Below are 22,157 nucleotides of genomic sequence, written 5' to 3'. Positions count from 1 at the left end.
GTGCTCCTTTTTTCACTTGTAGCCTAATTTATAAAATGTTTTAAATATTTTAAATCTTTTTAGAAGTAATCGGAACAGTTTTTATGCTTTTGTTCTTTGGCCGTTGACTTCATATCACGTCATGGAAGCATTGATAGGAGCGTGGTGTCCACTTTACGTTTCCACAACTAAGAAAACCTCGGGCATATTATAACAAATCAGAACCAGTATGACCAGTTGCTTCTCTTGTTTTGAACTCTCCAAGGATACGTTTTCCCAGAAGCAGGTAGTTTCCGTTTTGTTTTCTTGAAATTCGTCCACCCACGGTTTCCAGTCCTGCCGTATTTAAGGAGGCATTGTTACCTTATTGCTTTATCTGCGCTGAGACTCTGCTGCTGCCTGACTCTGACAGACCGAGCTCTGCATTCCCAGGAGGTGAGAGAGCCTCAATTCTGTGTATTATTTTTTAAAGGGTGTTTCTTGGAGACTCATACATTGATGCTACAGCTCAGTATAGCTGCTAATAAGGGAGAATGGATTTCTGACTATTCCTTACTTGCTACAACTTTTTTTCGCTCTTCTACTTTCTCTATGTCCAGAATTAGGATGGTTTCAGAAATTGCACTTTTTTTTTGCAATAAAGTCGCTTTTTTTGGATTAGGCATTTTATTTATCTGGGTTGAGCTTTTTTTTAAGTGGGTATTGGATGTTGGCAAAAAGAAACGTAGCAACCAAATGTTGGCCTTAAGTCAATAGAAAAAAATAGAAATTATTTTGTGGTGTTTCTTTTTTTTTTTTTAAATGAAAAAAACAAAGAACAAAGAAGCCTGACTTCAAATCTTTTAATTGTTCTCTATATACCTCTTCAGTATTAACAATCTTTCGATATCTGAGCATTTGACTATAGGGCAATCCTCGCTCAGTGTGAACAGGATGTGCGCTGTCAAATCGTAACATATTATTTGTAGCCGTAGATTTTTTATGGACACAAGTATTTATCCGTCCATCTATGATGTCGATCTTAACATCTAAAAACACTAAACTATTGCCTCCAAAGCATGATGTAAAACGCATATTGTCAGTATTCTCAGAATTCAGGTAATCTGCAAAACCCTCGAAGTCTTCTTTCATCCCATCCCATATAATAAATACGTCATCAACGAATCTTAAAAGACAACGAATGTGTTTAAGATAAGGATTGAGAGTGCTATAGATATATTTCTCTTCAAATACCGCTAGGAATAAGTTTGCAAAAACGCATGCGACCGGTGTACCCATGGCAATGCTCAAATATCGAAAGATTGTTAATACTGAAGAGGTTTATAGAGAACAATTAAAAGATCTGAAGTCAGGCTTCTTGGAAAGAGGTTATCCGAAATTACTGCTGGATGAAGCAGAACAACGTGCTGAGAATATCACACAGATGGACCTCCTTAAAAAACAAAGGCATAAGAACAATAGAATGCACACTCAAAAAGAGAAAGTCGAGCAGAGAGTTAATTTTAACTTTAAACCCAGTCCAATGGATAGAGCTGTTCATACAGCCATTAGGAGAAGCTGGCATATTCTGCAATCAGACCGAGATATAGCTAAATTAAATAGTGGCAATCCACAATTTGCTTATAGACGCACACAAAATTTGGGAGATATATTGGTGCATAATCGCATTATACCGGCGGAAAAAAATTGGTTAAAAACCACCTCCAGCCCAGGAAATTTTAAGTGCGGTAATTGCAATTATTGCCGGTTTCATCTAAAGGCCCCGTCTCACATAGCGAGATCGCTAGCGAGATCGCTGCTGAGTCACAAGTTTTGTGACGCAACAGCGACCTCCATAGCGATCTCGCTATGTGTGACACGTACCAGCGATCAGGTCCATGCTGCGAGATCGCTGGTCGTGTCGGAATGGCCTGGACCTTTTTTCGGTCGTTGAGGTCCCGCTGACATCGCTGAATCGGTGTGTGTGACACCGATCCAGCGATGTCTTCACTGGTAACCAGGGTAAACATCGGGTTACTAAGCGCAGGGCCGCGCTTAGTAACCCGATGTTTACCCTGGTTACCAGCGTAAATGTAAAAAAAAACAAACAGTACATACTCGCCTTCTGATGTCCGTCAGGTCCCTTGCCGTCTGCTTCCTGCTCTGACTCCCGGCCGTACAGTGAGAAGTGAGAGCACAGCAGTGACGTCACCGCTGCGCTCTGCTCTCACTGTACGGCGGCTCAGTCAGAGCAGGAAGCAGACGGCAAGGGACCTGGACACCGAAAGGCGAGTATGTAGTGTTTGTTTTTTTTGGTAACCAGGGTAAACATCGGGTTACTAAGCGCGGCCCTGCGCTTAGTAACCCGATGTTTACCCTGGTTACCCGGGTGCTGCAGGGGGACTTCGGCATCGTTGAAGACAGTTTCAACGATGCCGAAGTCGTTCCCCTGATCGTTGGTCGCTGGGGAGAGCAGTCTGTGTGACAGCTCCCCAGCGACCACACAGCGACTTACCAACGATCACGGCCAGGTCGTATCGCTGGTCGTGATCGTTGGTAAATCGCTATGTGAGACGGGGCCTTTACCAACGATCACGGCCAGGTCGTATCGCTGGTCGTGATCGTTGGTAAATCGCTATGTGAGACGGGGCCTTTACACACAGCCCTCTTAGAACTTAGAACTAAATACTTTATTTCATGTAGAAGTAAAAATGTGGTGTATATTCTCTATCTTTTTATTATATAGGTAACTATCCGTCCTATGTGTACGAGGTTTAGAAAACATTTTAGTTCCATAACTTCAGGTAAAGGTTCTTTGCGTCTTATTAGTCATATGCAGGAAAAACATGATGCTAACCCTAGACTATTGAGCTTTGCAGGTTTGGAAATAGTTAAGTACCCTTCGAGGGGAGGAAACCACAACAAAATTCTTTTGCAGCATGAGGCTAAATGGATTATGAGAACAAATGCTCAGGGTCCAATGGGTCTGAACGATAAACTAGACATGTCTGTCTTTTTATGGTTATTGTTCGTTGTTTGTTCTGCACTTGCATGTGATTCTTGTTTATGTTTTTAGATTGCATATTTTTATGCACAATTTGTTAACTAGAGACTCGTGCTACACAGATAGTTTAGAGTTCCCTATAAAGGAACTGACATGAGTTCTAATCACACACCTGGATCCAGTGAAGCGGAGAGGGCGGGAAACGGCCGTCGTCCTGTTTGCTCCTTGCACCTTCATGTGTACCCGCCACCCTAGAGGTATGTCCTCACCCAGCTAAGTGGGAGAATAAAAGGACTTTTAAATACATCGCTTGGTGAGTGCCACTATTTCTTTGTTCTTCGTTTTTTCATGATGGATTACTTTTTGGTCGAGCACCACAGTGCGAGATGAAACTGGAGCGCCCCCACTGCCGCAGGGCTGAAGGGTACCCAGTACCGGGCCTCTGAGTCTCTGTTCTGGGGTTGTCACGGTGGCTAGACCCGGTCCGTGACCCTGCTGAGGGGCGTCCAGTGAAAGGTGGTGGTAAATGGTGGTGAGGTTGTGGTGCTGTGCAGGTCGCAGTAAATAACGAGGACACCAGGTTGCAGTCTCTTTACCTCTTTACTGAAGGATTCTGAGTCCTCAATCCGGAATACGGTTAACCAGGCTGCGCAAGTCCGGCCGGTCCAATGGCACCTCCAGAGTTCCCTTCACAGGTGGAAATCTGTGCCTACCTTCCAGCGCTAGTGTGTTGTGGTCCTCCCCTGCTGTGCTTATGGAAAGTCCCCACAGCTCTTGTGTCTGTTTCTCGTGTTCCCTCACAACTCTATTCTGATTCTGATGTTCTTCTTGGTACCCGTCTGACGGGGAGGCTCGGAGGTTCTTCCGGGACCCTCGCATCGCCTTACTCCTGTTGTTACCCCCCTGTGCCTTCCTAGGTGATCTTCGTGAGACAGCCCGCCTCTAACTGACTGTCCTGCCGTAGGTTTGAAGTATGGCCTGGAGCACTGTACTTCCTCGGCGTTCCGGCCACCGGTTATGCGCCTCAGTAGGATGTTGCCTCGTCTAACAGCACGACTCCTACTGGTGTTTCTCCTTGTTGCGTTGATCTCGTTTCTCACTCAGCACAATATATCTCGCTTCTTGTCCTTTCTTGGGGCACCGCCGCAATGTCGTGCAGGCACGGTCCCGCTACGTTCTCTCTGTTTGCCAGGCCTCTGTCAGGATCCCACCCCTGACAGGGACCCCTCTGAATCTTCCCCTGCAACACCCTCTGCCACAAGGTGTTGCCTGGTTCCAACCCAGTCAGCTTTCTAATCTAACTTCCTGCCTAACCCCCAGTTTTACCAGACTGTGAGGAGTGGCCTAATGAATAGTACCCTTAGCTCCCCCTGGAGGCCAGACTGTGAAATGTATTGGTGTCTGTGATACCTGGTCAGGTGAACTCCTTCAGTGCCATCAGACGTAACATCACTCCCCTTAGCGGCGGAGCGACATTACTGCAACGACCAGGACTCTGGGGCGCTGCACCCCCCCCCCCCCCGGTTAAATCCAGTACTCCTGGACTGGGAAGAAAACAACAATACATGTCAGCAAAAAGACATACAATTTTCTTGGAGTGTAATAACAATAAGCAAATTTGAACAGAGCTTCCCTTTATGGGAGGTGAGGACACTTGAACGTTACAAACATGGTTAAATACTTTGAATAATTTACTATAAATAACTTTTCTCACCCAACCGGGTATTCTACTTAGTGCAAACTTTTGAACAATAATTTAACATTGCCTTTAAGGATGTACACTCTGCATCCACTAAAGACCTTCTTATAACACATTATAAGGCTAATTAACTTCATTCTCCTTCTTTAAGTCTGCAGGACCGCCTGTCCTAACTGCTCCAGGCCTGCTGCCTCTCCTTTCTATGCAGGACCGCCCCTTTCCGCCCGAGCCTTCTGCCTTTTCCACTACTATACACAGTATAGAACATATCATTTTTCCTTCAGTTCAAGATTACTGAGCCATCTCTACATGGCTCCTAGGAGGACTCATTAACTAACCCCGTACGGGTTCACTTTCTGTCCTCATTCTTCTATCAACATTATCAAACATTTCTCACAATTAACTAGTTCGTTACATTTAACTTTTGCATATCAACATTATTACTTTCTTTCTTTTAAGACATTATTGCCATCTAGCTGTCTTAAGGCAATACCATTCTTAAGTGCAACACGTGAACATCCCCTTTAAGAGGGGACCAAGTTTCTATGAGGTAGTGCAACTTCTCAAGCTGCAAGTCTGTTCACAGTAAGGACTCCGGTGCTGTTTCCAGGAGCAGTATCTTTGCAAAGAGGCCTTTCCGTATGTAAAACCAGTAGAGAGCACCTTTAAGAAGGTGCAAACTATTTACAAGAAGTTTGTATCATGCATTGTTCATGATTCAGCAGTTTTTTTGAAAACTTGTGCAAAAAGTGGAAAACAAACAAGAAGCAATAGGGATCCCGGGTAAACGAAGGGATCCCTTTAAGAATATCCCAGGTCGGGTATTAGCAGCAAAAAGCAGGGAAGCAAACAGTTAACTATTTACATTCTCGTGGTTCCGAGGTTTAGTTGGACGGCTTCCAGGGCTGCACCTGGCACTTAACCCTTCTTGGCCTGGGAAAAGTGAGGTCCAGGGATACACCCAGTGCTGGACAAACGCCGTTAATCCGTCTTTCATGTACGTGCAGCGCTCCAGTCCTGGTCGTTGCAGTACTGTGGCTCCGCCACTAAGGGGAGCTATGGTACATGTGATGGCACTGAAGGAGTTCATCTGATCAGGTATCACAGACACCAATACATTTCACCGCCGGGCCTCCAGGGGGAGCTAAGGGTTCTATTTACTAGGCCACTCTCCACACACTGGTAAAACTGGGGGTCAGGCAGGAAGTTAGACAGAAAGCTGACTGGATGGGAACCAGGCAACACCTTGTGGCAGAGGGTGTTGCGGGAGAAGATTCAGTAGGGTCCCTGTCAGGGGTGGGATCCTGACAGGGGCTTGGCAACTAGAGCGAACGTAAAGGGACCGTGCCTGCACAGTATAGCGGCGGTGCCCGAGAAGGGATTGGAAGCGAGATAGATTGTGCTGAGTGAGAAACGAGATCAAAGCAACAAGGAGAATACCAGTAGGGGTCGTGCTGTAAGACCGAGGCAACATCCTACTGAGGCGCAAACAACCGGTGGCCGGAACTCCGAAGGAAGTATTTCTACATACAGCGAACCTACGGCAGGACAGTCAGTCTCAGGCGGGCTGTCTCACCTAAATCACCTATGCAGTCTTGGGGGGCAACTTGTGGAGAGGGGCGACTCTAGGGTCCCGGAAGAGCTCCGAGCCTACCCGTCAAACGGGTGCCGTCCTGACCGCAACATCAGGGAGGGACGGAAGATTAGCAGAAGATCATCTAATCGAGTTGTGAGGGAACTTAAGAAACAGACACAACAGTTGTGGGGACTTTCCGTAAGCACAGCAGGGAAGGACTACAACACATAGCGCTAGAAGGAAGGCACAGATTTCCACCTGTTAAGGGAACTCTGGAGGTGCCATTGGACCGGCCGGACTTGCGCAGCCTGGTGATCTGGATTCTGGACTGAGGACCCAGAGATCTACAGTAAAGAGGTAAAGAGACTGCAACCTGGCGTCCTCGTTATTTGCTGCACCGCACCACTGCACCGCATCACTACAGCCTCACCACCGCTACCACTATCTACATCTATATTCACTGACTGTGCGCCCCTCGGCAGGGTCACGGACTGGGGCCTAGCCACCGTGACAACCCCAGAGCAGAGACTCAGAGGCCCGGTACCGGGTACCCCTCGGCCCTGCGGCAGAGTGGGGGCGCTTCATACTGTTAAATCATGCGCAGTGATGGAGATCTGCGCAGCTTGAGTATGGGCATTTACTGCAGCAGAGGTAGCGGCTGCTAAAAGATCAGTCACTGGAACGGAGTCAGCAGCTGTGGCACCAGCAGTCACTGGAGTGGTGTCGGTCGTCAGGGCAGGGTCGTTCTTCATACCTGCTTCAGATGCGGTTCCTCCGGTGCCGACCTGCTCCGTCTCCACTGCGGCCTGTAGCGCTGGTTGCAGGGCCTCGCGCTGCGGCGTTGTCATCTCCATTCGCAGCATCTCGCTTTTCGGCAGGGCATTGCTTTCTGGCTTTGGAGCGCTGGAGCTTCTTTCCTGCTCCGGACCAGACGAGGCTGCCGACAGACGTCTGGTGAGGCTCCCGATGATGGTCTTCTTCCACCCGGCCTCAGTACTCAGCTGCGTCTGCAGGAGTTGGTGGATCATCCCGTCCGCTCCGGTCTGCAGGAGGTCAGCGTCAACTGTGGAGGTCTGGCTGCGGTGCCTCTCCGAGTAGCTGGGGGAGTCCTCGGCTCCGACCCCACACTCCCGCTCCGGGTGGCTCGCCATGGCGTCCTCCATGTCGCTGACTTCTTCCTGGTCCTTTTCCCGCTCTCTCCTTTGTGGGCGGTTTCGTTTTCTCTGCCTCCGCCCCCCATTGAGGATCAGGAGGCGGATCTCGGCTGCTGACGGTCACGTCCTCAGGACACAGAAATATTTAGACTGGGCGGCCATTGTCTTTCGCGCTCTCCAGCTTGTCTACGCCCACTTCACGCCCCTCTTCTTCTCCTGCGCTCTCCCAGGGTGCTGTAATGGCGGATTTTGGCAGTAAATGGCAGTACACAGTCCTTGTAATAAAGCACAGTCCAAGCACAGTAAATCACAGTTCCAAGGCACACATGACCTGATTCTTCAGGCTTAAGTAGATCCTGTTCGTGACGCCAAAATGGAGCGCCCCCACTGCCGCAGGGCCGAGTGGTACCCAGTACCGGGCCTCTGAGTCTCTGTTCTGGGGTTGTTACGGTGGCTAGACCCGGTCCGTGACCCTGCTGAGGGGCGTCCAGTGAAAGGTGGTGGTAAATGGTGGTGAGGTTGTGGTGCTGTGCAGGTCGCAGTAAATAACGAGGACACCAGGTTGCAGTCTCTTTACCTCTTTACTGAAGGTTTCTGAGTCCTCAATCCGGAATACGGTTAACCAGGCTGCAAGTCCGGCCGGTCCAATGGCACCTCCAGAGTTCCCTTCACAGGTGGAAATTTGTGCCTACCTTCCAGCGCTAGTGTGTTGTGGTCCTCCCCTGCTGTGCTTACGGAAAGTCCCCACAACTGTTGTGTCTGTTTCTCATGTTCCCTCACAACTCGATTCTGATGTTCTTCTTGGTACCCGTCTGACGGGGAGGCTCGGAGGTTCTTCCGGGACCCTCGCGTCGCCTTACTCCTGTTGTTACCCCCCTGTGCCTTCCTAGGTGATCTTCGTGAGACAGCCCGCCTCTAACTGACTGTCCTGCCGTAGGTTTGAAGTATGGCCTGGAGCACTGTACTTCCTCGGCGTTCCGGCCACCGGTTATGCGCCTCAGTAGGATGTTGCCTCATCTAACAGCACGACTCCTACTGGTATTCTCCTTGTTGCGTTGATCTCGTTTCTCACTCAGCACAATATATCTCGCTTCTTATCCTTTCTTGGGGCACCGCCGCAATGTCGTGCAGGCACGGTCCCGCTACGTTCTCTCTGTTTGCCAGGCCTCTATCAGGATCCCACCCCTGACAGGGACCCCTCTGAATCTTCCCCTGCAACACCCTCTGCCACAAGGTGTTGCCTGGTTCCAACCCAGTCAGCTTTCTAATCTAACTTCCTGCCTAACCCCCAGTTTTACCAGACTGTGAGGAGTGGCCTAATGAATAGTACCCTTAGCTCCCCCTGGAGGCCAGACTGTGAAATGTATTGGTGTCTGTGATACCTGGTCAGGTGAACTCCTTCAGTGCCATCAGACGTAACATCACTCCCCTTAGCGGCGAAGCGACATTACTGCAACGACCAGGACTCTGGGGCGCTGCAAAACCACCACCGCTTTATTGTCACATGAGACATTGGTCCGTGTAGCATTTTGTTTTCCATCTGTTGACTTTCGCCTTATCTAGTGCCGTTCTATCTTTTTTCTTTTTGGTGTATTTCTTTTTTTTTATTTTGCTGTTTTTAGGTATTTTTCTCATGGTGCAGGTGTGCTGTTTTTGCATTTTTCTCATGGTGCAGGTGTGCAGTAATCACATGCTGTACAAACGGCAGCATGGTTCCCATCATAGAGCAGCGATGTCAGTGAGTCGCCCGCAGGGCAGTGGGGGTAATCGGTACCGGGTCCAGTCGCAAGGGGGGATGTCACGGTGGCTGCGACCTGGTCCGTGGCCCTGGGCCTCAACGTTAAAGGGAAAAATGTTCAAAGTTTGTCGTGACACCACCTGTGGAGTTCGGTCAGTAGTAGGACTGACGCTGCATTGAAGGTGTCCCCTAGGGGAGTTGCGACAGCACAGATGTTGCACTTCCCTCAGTTGAAGCGGGGTCCCCAGGGGTCCTATGGTGTAGGGCATGGATGGTAGAGCTGGTAAATAAATGGAGGAGACAAGCTGTAAGTCTTTACCTGGTTTACTATGGGTGACAGGCCACAGTCCAGGGCACCGACAACAAGTGAATTAGAAGTCCAGGCAGTCCAGAGACAAGCGGAATCCCCTTGGCAGGTCAGGTAGAAGCCTTCCACTCTGCGCTTGCTGTAACTGAGGTCCCTGCTGCCACTAAGTGTTCCCAGCAAAGTCCTAATTCGTTCCCCTGTCCTGGGACAGGTACCTGTATGGGAGGCAGCTTGAGCCGTGCTTACTGGGGTATTTTCACGGTGACTCCAGGCTCCAAGGTGCTGCTGTACCACAGGTGAATATGGGCAAAGTCCATGTAATCCTCTGCCCTTCGGTTCTGCTCTGTGTCTTAGTACTCCACAAAAGCCTCGGGCTCCCGGTACCCGGATTCTGCACACTGACTCCCTGGAGGCCTACTCGTAGCCTCCTGGAGTCCTGTATCTCCTCTGCTCCCTTCCTGTCTGTCCTCGCTCACAGATTGATCTGCACTCACTGGTCTCTTGGGACCAAATGTCTGACTCCTCCTCCAAACCAGGATCTTTATTCAGGGAAGCTGCCCTAAAACAGGGTTTGGAGCTCCGCCTCCTGGCCTGGATTTGGAAGGTGTTGTGTGTGTGATAACCTGCCAAAGGGAATCTCACTTGTCTCCAGGCAGGGCCGTCGTAAGGGGCAGGCAGATCAGGCAGCTGCCTGGGGCCCCCGCTCCCCCAGGGGCCCCCAGCTAGCGGAAAGTCACGCAGCTGCTATGGGGCCCCTGTGAGGCAGGGGGGCCCGCCTGCCGCCTGCCGCCAGCGCCGACTCCCCCGCCGGTACAGTTCAAAGCAATGATGGAGAAGAGAGCGTCACCTGACGCTCCCTCTCCCATCATTCCCCGCTCTGCCTCTGACACAGCGGGCGCACGTCATCGTGTACTCACTGAGTGCCAGGCAGTGCGGCGGCAGCCGCCGACACAGGAGCAGGTAGCAGCGCGGGCTCGGGGAGAGGTGAGGAGCTTTTTTTTTATTTTTATTTTTTTTACTGGGCTGTGCGGCCATTCTCAGGAGGAGAGAGGTGGGGAGGGAAGGGGGGATGTGGGCAGTGCTGTATACTACTGTGTGGGCAGTGCTGTACACTACTGTGGGCAGTGCTGTATACTACTTTGGGCAGTGCTGTATACTACTGTGGGCAGTGCTGTATACTACTGTGGGCATTGCTGTATACTACTGTGGGCAGTGCTGTATACTACTGTGTGGGCAGTGCTGTATACTACTGTGGGCAGTGCTGTATACTACTGTGGGCAGTGCTGTATACTACTGTGGGCAGTGCTGTATACTACTGTGTAGGCAGTGCTGTATACTACTGTGGGAAGTGTTGTATACTACTGTGTGGGCAGTGCTGTATACTACTGTGGGCAGTGCTGTATACTACTGTGTGGGCTGTGCTATACACTACTGTGTGGGCAGTGCTGTATACTACTGTGTGGGCAGTGCTGTATACTACTATGGGCAGTGCTGTATACTACTGTGTGGGCAGTGCTGTATAATACTGTGTGGGCAGTGCTGTATAGTACTGTGTGGGCAGTGCTGTATACTACTGTGGGCAGTCCTGTATACTGCTGTTTGGGCAGTGCTGTATACTACTGTGTGGGCAGTGCTGTATACTACTGTGTGGGCAGTGCTGTATACTACTGTGTGGGCAGTGCTGTATACTACTGTGTGGGCAGTGCTGTATACTACTGTGTGGGCAGTGCTGTATACTACTGTGGGCAGTGCTGTATACTACTGTGTGGGCTGTGCTATGCACTACTATTTGTCAGTATTGTCGATCACACTTGTTTAGCGTCCTGAGATCAGCGCATGTAAATACAACCAAAATGCTCCTGTATAATGTGCAATATGTTAGCATTTGGGGTCCCATTTTAAACTTTGCCTAGGGCCCCACTTTGCCTAAAACCGGCCCTGTCTCCAGGCATAGCACTACCCTCCCCGAGAGGAAGGCAGCACTACTGTGGTACCCGAACTCCTGGGGTGCCACATCAGCACTACGGCATGAGACTGCTGCATTAAAAAAAACCTGGTAGCAGCACGGGATCGACCGGAGAAAACTAGTTGAGTGTTGAGTCTTCTTTTGTGGTTTATTTCATTGACAGCTGTTTTTTTTTAAGGACGGGGGTCACATTAGCATATAGTATCCCACGCGAGAATATCCAATGCCATACACTAATGACACTCGGCTCAAACTCTGCTGTGAGCAATAACCAAGTGTCAGTGCTACTGTGCTCCGATCCTCTCGCATGCAAGAATCGGATCACAGATGTGGAGAAGAAGGAGACATTAATCTCTCCATCTTCTCCATTGTCTGTATCGGCATATGTCAGGCAACATCTGAGTGCAGTCTGATGTTTCACATGTGCCTATTGACTTCAATGGGTGTGCGCCATGCGAGATTTTCTGGCATTGCACTTCTCCGTATTGTGAGTAAACCTTTATTGTTGATATGCGATGCGACGCCAGGGCTGATTGCGTGCAGGCTCACATGGGACAACATCACACAACAACTTCACGTGAGCCCTGGGAGTGGTGCCATAAACCAGTATATCTCTGTATACCTTTTACATTAGGGGTAAAATTTTGCCTATAAAATTACTAAAAAACTAAAGAAAAACAATTACAATAATCACATTTACCGTATATAGACTTTCTAAAAATAAAATGTCCCACACCAGTAAATTACTTAGACAAGACATATTTGGTATCCCTTTAATCGTAACAACTTATACAACAAAGTGAACGGATGACTGCATTAAACCAATCAAAATGGATCTGATTTCATCCCCCAAAAAACTGTTTATATATGCTTGTAGCTCTTGCAAAAAGGCTTTAAAAGGGGTTGTCTTTAATATTGATGGCCTTAGGAAAGGGCATCAATGTCTTATCAGTGGGAGTGTGACACCCGGCACCCCCGCCGATCAGCTGTTGGTGTTGGAGCTGCTCAGTTGCGGAGCTGCACAACACAGGTCCGTCAACTCCATAGTGGCCACTGCCGGGTACTGTACATCCGCCACGTATTCAAATGAATAGGGGATAGATGTGCAGTACCCGGCCGCGGCCACTATTACGTCGACGAAGATGTGCAGCTCTATATGTACGCAGTTTTGGCTGCCGTTGACATCGAGAACAGCCGATCGGTGGGAGTGTCGGGTGTCGAACACACATCGATCAGACATTGATGCCCTAAGGATAGGTCATCAATGTTAAAGTCCCGGACAATCCCTTTAAATAGGACTGGATTTGGAGATGAGGAGGGATAGTTATGGGATTAATGTAGAATAAAGGGGCTAGTGGTGCTGAGATTCAAGATTGGTGGAGTGTGAGGGAGGATAGTGGAGAACCAATTATTGTAGTGTTTATGCCATTGTGGGGAGGTCTTATATGTCTCTGATTAATGTTGTTGGGTCCCATCAGGGGATGATGGTTTGTTGGGTCCCATTGGGTGCAGGAACCATGGTACAAGGTCAAATGAAATAGTTATTGTCAAGAACACCGTACGGTACTCACTGTGCATCTGTGCGCATGTCCTGAGCAGGGACGGTAAAGACCGGGATGTCCAGATAGGTGGTGCAGCTACGGAGACGAGGTACAGGACCGGAAGCACGTGACCACCGGAGGAGTGGCAGAGGGTGCGGAGCCTAAACCCGGAGCCCTGGGGAACAGAGTACCGGCGGGGAGTGCAGGACAGGGTGCCGGAACCACATGGACACAAACGGAGAGTTAAGAGATACCAAAAGGGGGAACACTAGAGACAGAGTCAGTAACAGGCCGTGGTCAGAACCGGAGAGGGCGACGCAGTACAGAGAGGGATCAAACAGACGGGAGGTCAGGGATAGAGCCAAGAGTCAAACCAGAAGATGAACTGAAGGTACGGAATCAGATAGCAAAAGCAAGAACGTAGACAGACCAGGTCATACACAGGCAACACGGGCACAAGCAGACTGTAACCACAGACACGGGGGTCAGAACTCAGCCGAGGAGCAGAGTATAACTGACAAAGAATCCCGGTTCAGTGTGGGTATAAGTAACCCTCCCAGAACCAAAAGGAGGCCACAACCATTAACCCTGCGAAGGCAGGGCATGAACCCAGACCATTCCATGACAGTTATATGGTACCTTAAAATTTTTGTCTGTCCCGAGGTGAGGAGGTGCCACAGGTAAGACCTCTACTCAGGTTCAAACAAATAATTACACACAGCATTCTCACACGGTGAGGGGGATCCTCAAAGCCTAAGGTCCAGGTGGGCACACGGGCGTCGGTGTAGCACATGGGAAACAGAAAGCAGAGTTATTAGAAGCCACATTCAGACACGTGGAGGCAAATTAAAAGTTTAATAAAAGATCTAGAAACCACAGACAAGCAGGTGGGATACTGGAAGCCGCAGGCAATCAGGAAACGTTCAGGAGACAACAAGCAAGCAGACCTAGGACAGACAGCAGAGTTATTGAAGACCTCTGACAGATTGTAGAATAAATGAAGATCTTGGACAGATTAAAGAGTTACTGAAGACCTTGGGCAGATAGCAGTTACTGAAGACTTCTGCCAGACAGCAGAGTTACTGAAGACTTCTGCCAGACAGCAGAGTTACTGAAGACTTCTGCCAGACAGCAGAGTTACTGAAGACCTCAGACAGATAGCAGAGTTACTAAAGACCTCAGACAGATAGCAGCGTTACTGAAGACCTCTGCCAGACAGCAGAGTTACTGAAGACCTCAGACAGATAGCAGAGTTACCGAAAACCTTGGACAGATAGCAGAGTTACTAAGGACCTCAGGCAGATAGAGTTACTAGAGACCTCTGCCAGATAGCACAGTTACTGAAGACCTTGGACAGATTGTAGAATAACTAAAGACTTCGGGCAGATTGCAGAGTTACTGAAGACGGCTGCCAGATAGCAGAATTACTGAAGACCTCGGACAGATTGTGGAATAACCAAAGACTTCAGGCAGATTGCAGAGTTAAGGTACCTTCACACTAAACGATTTACCAATGATCACGACCAGCGATACGACCTGGCCGTGATCGTTGGTAAGTCGTTGTGTGGTCGCTGGGGAGCTGTCACACAGACAGCTCTCCAGCGACCAACGATGCCGAGGTCCCCGGGTAACCAGGGTAAACATTGGGTTACTAAGTGCAGGGCCGCGCTTAGTAACCCGATGTTTACCCTGGTTACCATTGTAAAACATCGCTGGCATCGTTGCTTTGGCTGTCAAACACGACGATACACGCCGATCTGACGACCAAATAAAGTTCTGAACTTTCAGCAACGACCAGCGATATCACAGCAGGATCCAGATCGCTGCTGCGTGTCAAACACAACGATATCGCTATCCAGGACGCTGCAACGTCACGGATCGCTGTCGTTATCGTTGCAAAGTTGGTTAGTGTGAAGGTACCTTTACTGAAGACCTCGGACAGATTACAGAGTTACTGAAGATCGCTGCCAGATAGCAGAATTACTGAGGACCTCGGACAGATTGTAGAATAAGTCCATGTTCACACGTTCAGTATTTGAGCAGTATTTTACATCAGTATTTGTAAGCCAAAACCAGGAGTGGGTGATAAATGCAGAAGTGGTGACATGTTTCTATTATACTTTTCCTCTAATTGTTCCACTCCTGGTTTTGGCTTACAAATACTCATGTAAAATTCTGACCAAATACTGCTAGTGTGACGGCAGCCTAACTGAAGACTTCAGGCAGATAGCAGAGTTAGGGTACCGTTACACATTGAAATTTCCATCGCTACGACGTTACGATTCGTGACGTTCTAGCGATATCGTTACGATATCACTGTGTCTGACACGCTACTGCGATCAGACACCCTGCTGAGAATCGTACGTCGTAGCAGATCGTTTGGAACTTTCTTTCGTCGCTTGATCACCCGCTGACATCGCTGGATCGTTGTGTGTGACAGCGATCCAGCGATGTCTTCGCTTGTAACCAGGGTAAACATCGGGTAACTAAGCGCAGGGCCGCGCTTAGTAACCCGATGTTTACCCTGGTTACCCGGGGACTTCGGCATCGCTCCAGCGCCGTGATTGCAACGTGTGACCGCAGTCTACGACGCTGGAGCGATGATTATACGACGCTGCAACGTCACGAATCGTGCCGTCGCAGCGATGAAAATTTCAATGTGTGACGGTACCCATACTGAAGACCTCTGACAGATTATAGAATAACTGAAGACCTCGGACAGATTGCAGAGTTAATTAAGACCTCAGGTATATAACAGAGTTACTGTAGACCTTGGGCAGACAGGAGGTGTCATGGATTCGCCGCCAGGTAGTAGACAAAACCATGGAGTAACAAGAAAGTCTTAATACCATGGAAGCCGCTCACATCCTGGAAGACGTCCTCAAAACCACATAGAAAAGGCACTAGAAGACCAAGGACAGAGAGCAGACAGAACTCCAGAAGAACTAGGTACTTTCCTACACGCAACCTCCAATCCTCTCAAGATCTCCTTCTCTGCCCCCTCGCATCTTTTCTTCCGACAACCGCATCCAAGACTTTTCCCGTGCTTCCCCCATACTCTGTAGCTCTCTACCACAACACATCAGACTCTCGCCTACCATAGAAACCTTCAAAAAGAACCTGAAGACTCACCTCATCCGACAAGCCTACAGCCTGCAGTGATCCTCAACCTACTGAACAGCCGCACAACCAGCTCTACCCTCTCCTACTGTTTCCTCAACCATCCCCTGCAGACTGTGAGCCCTCGCGGGCAGGGTCCTCCCTCCTTATGTACCTGTGTGCCTTGATTTTTGCTCATGTTTAATGTATTTGTCTATATTTGCCCCCTTTTTACATGTAAAACGCCATGGAATAAATGGCGCTATAAAAATGTATTATAATAATAATAATAATAATAATAATAAACTAGAAAATATGAAAACCTTAGAAGCTATAGACAACCAGGAAGTCCTGGAAACTGCAGGTAGGTTGCGATACTGGAAACCGCAGACAAGTAGTGATACTGGAAACTGCAGATAAGTATGTAGCGATACTGGAAATTGCAGGCAAGTAGGTAAAGTCCTCCACTGACAGGTAGCAAAGTTACTGGAAACCACAACAGCAGGTGAGAAAGGATACTGGAAACTGCAAACAAGAAGGAGAGGTCCTCCACTTTCAGGTAGTAAGGTTACTGGAAACCGCAGACCAGCAGGTGAAGTCCTCCACTGACATGTAGCAAGGTTCCTGGAAACCACAGACAAGTAGGTGAAGTCCTTCACTGACATGTAGCAAGGTTCCTGGAAACCACAGACAAGTAGGTGAGGTCCTCCATAGACAAGTAGCAAGGAGACCAAAGACAAGTGATTCAGGGACTGGAAACCACAGGTGACCAGGAGACGACATGGAGCCTGAGGACAGAAAACTGCACAGACATCTAAAATAGTTACTAGAAAACCTTTGAGCAATACCAAGATACAGGTTCTGGGAGGCCTTATATAGGCCCAGGAAATACAACACATCGGATCACGCGAGGTTACTTGCAAAGCCAGACATAGAGCATAAAAAAATCAAAGCAATCAGGGCATGTGCGTAACATATATAATGTTATTTTATCATGAGATTGCTTGTTACTAAAGAGGCTGTGGTGATCTACTTTTCCCATCATAGCAGCGTTTGGGCCAAAAAAAAAAAAGGTCGCTGAAAGGCCTCTTACACCAAAATAATAAATACCCAAGTGTAGTGGTTTTGTGGCATAGATCGGCAAGTGCTGAGACTGATGAGGTAGACACATTGAGTATCTCGTATGGGTTGATCGGAGGTCGTTCTACTACCTAGAACATTGCTGCTATTTGGAAAGGATGATGGATCCTATATAGCAGTAATGGACACTGAAGAACAATGATTACTAGATGTCATCACTTCCCCCTTCAAAGGAACATGTTAGCAAGATCAATCCCTGCTATTAAATGTACTTGAATTGGACTGAGCTGCAATATCAGGTGCAGCCACTAATAATAATAGGGCATTTTGCCCGGTAAGCAGGAGGCATTGTGTTTGCTGGTTTGCAATGACCGGCAGGAGTGCCAGGAGTCTGGTAGTGATTGCTTCTATAAAGGATATCCCATCAAATTTGTGTTCCTAGAAAAAATTCCTTTAAATAATCACTGTTGTTTCAACAAACATTGCATAAATTAACGATACAAGTGAAAAAAGAAAATGTAATATAACTAATCTGCCAAATATGCTTCTTTCTCGACTTTTGAACCTCTTTCCCTCCATTCCCAACCTGCTAATATCATCAATCACTCAGAAAAAAATGATAAAATCCTTGGCCAAAAACAAGGCAAGACTCACTGAGGGATCAGTATACAGCTGCCTCTAAAGTCTATGGAAAAGAACAGCGTGAGAGACATACATACTAATTTCTGTTTATCTCATCCCAAAGCTAGATTCACAGCTACACTGCTCAGTACTGCTGTATAATATTCTCCATGCTGCTCCTGCTTCTGAACAAATACTACATAGAGACAGGGGAGAAGAACTCTCATGTCTGGGTGTGCTGTATGGGAGACTTAATAACAGCTGGTCTACACCCTCTAGCTCAGAGACAAATGAAAATTAGAGATAGCAGAGGGTCACGTTGGTGAAAAAATGCAGATTACAAGAAATAAATAGTATTATTTCTCATGTACACACGACAGCTTATTCTGAAAAGTCAAGTTTTAAGGTATAATTCTTAAAAACTCTTAATGTATGTGCTGCATTTTTTGTGCTTCCAGGATGTCAAACTACTTATATGACAACTATGAGGAGAAAATCCGTCCATGTATTGACCTCATTGACTCCCTGCGGTCACTAGGGGTGGAGAAGGATCTGGCATTACCAGCGATCGCTGTGATTGGTGATCAGAGCTCCGGCAAAAGTTCTGTTCTGGAGGCTTTGTCTGGAATCACACTCCCCCGAGGCAGCGGTGAGCTTGAGTTAATTAATCTAGAACACAGCAATGAAGACAACATAACATAGGCAACAACTTCCATAGACTCAACATTGTTGGTGTGGTCGTTCAGGGCAATCAAGATTTACCTGTTTCACTCTCACATTTCTCTGACGGGTCAAGTCCTTGGTGACCTCATAGAAATTGGAGTTTTGGCAAACTCTAAACTTATCTCTCCATAGTTTGAGTTGAATCCCAGACTTTTGACTTTCTGACCCTCCCCTTGCTTTATAGGTATTGTCACCCGGTGTCCATTAGAGCTGAAACTTATCAAAGGTAAAAAGGATTCCAAATGGAACGGAAGAATAAGTTATCGAAAAGTCAAGAAAGCCCTGAATAATCCTTCAAAGGTGGAGTCAGAGATCATCGAAGGTGAGTAGAAAGAACTGTTACATTCCTATAGAACCCTGAATTATTGAAAAAGAGCTTTGGACTAATATCATGGCCTCATGGTTTCTTTCCATGTGTTTAGTTAATGTTCTTTATAAAAGATATGCCTAAGTATTTTTGTGTCTTGTCCAGATAATAATTAAATATCAATATATTAAATTATCCAAGACCGAATAGCCTGAAAAATATCTTACAAGACCCCCCACTTTTTCAAAAACTTATATTATTGGCATTCTCATGTGGGCTACTTGGACTCCAGGTACCACTAAAATCCAACATTTACACCGATCATTTGGAAACATGGTAAAGAAAAATCAGTGGTTTCTCTAGAACTTTCAAGTTAGGAGACATGCTCTCATTGGTACTCTTCAGAGACAACTGGTGGCCACCTTCTGAAGACTGGGAGTGAAGGTGCTAATGGTGCCTGTCCATCCCAATTAAAGTAGTAACTTGACCAGGTCTTCCGTGAAGTTTGGAGTGTTGAGGGAGGATTTAAATTGATCCTTCACGGTTAACCCAGTGATTTCCAAATTAATATACAAGGTGTTGCCGGCAACTGAAAATGACCAGACGGAGACGTGTGTCTCTGTATGGGGGATCGAGCTGATCTCTGGCCCCCGTTTATTTTGCATATGAGTTTTCATTGTCACAGAAATTATACTTCAACCAATCAGCATAAGAACACGCTCACAGTTCTTAACCTATAAGAATGCAGGAAAAACTTAACCCATGAGGATACAGGAAAAATGGAAACTACAGATATGGTCATGTCTTTTTGGCACAGTATGTGTTTTTCTAACAGATGCCTCAGTCTTGTATAGTGATACACCAACGAATTTCTTATCTGGCTCGAGACAGAAGACTCAAGGTCTTTATACCAATTATGAACAATAGCCTAGTTGCATACCAGGCTTGTGAACAAGATAAAGTTACTTCATGGCAGCTGTAACCTTTTACCTAATTAAATAACAGAATTTATCTTTAAGCAACAAGAAAATGGAGTCAAAAACACAAAAATGGAGAATCTAGCACAAAATGGAGAACCTTTCATAATTTGTTCCTTCACATTCCCCCCTAGATAAATTTTGTTAATTATTGTCCAGCATCAGAGATACTATCCCGAGCTCTAAGCTCGAGGGGTACTGGTCTTCACATGACTGGTGCCATGTTACCAGCCATTTTAAATACAGTTTCATTAATATCTACAAGCGAGGGAAAAATCTTATTATTACACAGTCTAAGATATAGCAGTACAAAAAGTATATAAGAAAATATATTTTCACCTTGACAATCCCCCCTAAACACTAAGTTTTTCCCTTAAAGAAAGATCCTTCGAGACTGTCCATGTGATGGGAAAAGGGGAGGTGGATTTCTTCATCCAGACACCTCAGAAACTCTCCCCTAGCGAGAGGCCTCCAGGCAGCTGAACCCTTCACTAACCTCACATGGAGTTCTCCCGCTGTCCCTAAACTAAATCTCTTAGCATCATCTGAGAATGGGGGGTTCTGTCTACTCTCTTGAGGGGGACATACTTAGGGATCTCCCTTGGATCAGTACCATCGTACTCTGGTGGGTCTACTTCTTGATTGAGGAAGGTGCCAGTCGGAGTTGCTTTCACTAACTACCTAGGCCTGCCCAGGTGTACTTATACATCTATCATATTGTCATTATTTGTTTGTAAAATGGGAAAGGTTGGTTCTCTGGTGGTGGGGGCGACATGACATGCTGGTCTACAGCTCCTTCCCAAAAGGATTACTGTCAGCCTACTCCCAAAAGTTAATGTCTCCAGTATCCACCAACCACAATCCTGTGTCAGCTTCTTATGTCACTGCATGTGATCTTGTCTGGACAGGATTCAGTGTAATTCTCTTAGGTCGGGTTGCAGCACGGGTCATACAAGTGTTAGGGCCCAAATCCTCAACTATACCCTGGAAGGCATCACAGCTATAATTGACAAATCTTTGTTCACTGTAATATATATATATTTGATCCATTCAACATTTTTATTAATCTGCACCTGTGGGACTATAGAAGCAAAGCCAGCATAAATCTGGTTCTGGGCTTTAAACTGGTCAGGCACCCCCCTTGGCACTCCAATGGCATCTATATATATACCAGTGGATCTTCTTCATAACTCATGTAGAGCTGATCGAGACTTCTCCTCTTTCTGGTAAATTCATCAGGTATCTTTGGATCTCAAAGTAAAATCTTGAACTGCATGGCTAGTTTAACAAGGGTGCATTGGCCTATCCAGGCATTAGGCAACCTAGGACGGAGCTTACCATCTCCACATAACCAATAAATGTCGTACATATATTCTGTATATTTGATTAGCAAATCAGTATCTAGAGAACTGCTCCCTTTGTAGAAACCTGTCTCGAAGATCCCTACTGGTGTACCTGTGGTGTCGTGGGAATTATAGCAGGTGTAATTGTCAGCTAATACGGTTACTTCTCCTGGGACCTTTAGTCTGGGTTCCTTACGAATTAGTGGGACATAATCTGGGCAATCAGTGGACTTCAAACCTTTCAACAGATTCATGACACAGGCAGTGGTGTTGTCATCAGGAAAAAGCAATACATGTGTGTATAGATGCGTATTCGCAGCAGCACAAGCAATACATCCTACAGAGATATTCTGGACTCTTACATTGTATCTCACCCATTCTAACCATAGGTTTTTCCTTGGGGCTGTTTGTGTTTCTATGGAGAAAACCTCTTGCCAACTGAGACCTGGAATGGGGATCAATTCATTGACTACATTTTGCAAACGCTCACCTGGGCCTAAATTCCCATGGTATCCACTACTAAATACATAATTATAATGCCTTCCCAGTACATACGTCTGCAGATCAGCAGATTGGGGGTTTTCGAGATTTAGGAGGAGGGGGTGACAGTTTCTACCCCATTTACAGCCTCTAGGTGGTTGCAGAAGGGCTGTTAGATGCATTCTCTCACGGAGACTCCTACCCGTCCCATCCTTGGGAACATGGCTTCACTAGATTTATATCCCCAATCATCTCCCGTATTCCAGGCAGCATCTGACCAATAATAATAGTTATTGTTGTCATTTCTGGTAACACACATATAAAACTGGATGATTCCCTCTACCACCCGTTCAGTCTCGAGGCATTTGACTACATCACAGAAATCAAATCGCCAGATATTCACCAGGGCTGTCAGGTTTACCCAGATAATAGTGGGGCCAGAATTCTTATTTACAATAGGGGCCGAAGAGGTAGGGGCGAGGATGGCCCTCAGTTCCAGGATCAAAAACAACAGTCTCTTTTACAGTGTGAGGCATGGATCCAGGTGCTCTTTCCTTCAAGTTTTACTGCAGTGGGGGTAACCA

At 47.1% G+C, this 22,157-nt stretch overlaps 1 protein-coding gene across 1 annotated transcript in view; it reads left to right on the top strand.

The window, feature by feature from the left end:
* The first annotated feature begins 302 nt into the window (after positions 1-302).
* The window catches only part of LOC143815044 (interferon-induced GTP-binding protein Mx-like), a 57,666-nt gene continuing 35,811 nt past the window's right edge, over positions 303-22,157 (top strand). The window contains exons 1-3 of the mRNA XM_077293854.1: positions 303-414; positions 18,202-18,392; positions 18,651-18,788. Of these exons, the coding sequence (XP_077149969.1) occupies positions 18,203-18,392; positions 18,651-18,788 (328 nt within the window). The 5' untranslated portion in view covers positions 303-414; position 18,202. The remainder of the gene's footprint in view (positions 415-18,201; positions 18,393-18,650; positions 18,789-22,157) is intronic.

Source organism: Ranitomeya variabilis, chromosome 3 (assembly GCF_051348905.1).
Source record: "Ranitomeya variabilis isolate aRanVar5 chromosome 3, aRanVar5.hap1, whole genome shotgun sequence".
NCBI lineage: Eukaryota > Metazoa > Chordata > Amphibia > Anura > Dendrobatidae > Ranitomeya > Ranitomeya variabilis.
The sequence above is the reverse complement of the archived record's forward strand: the minus strand, read 5'-3'. Positions and strand labels throughout refer to the sequence as shown.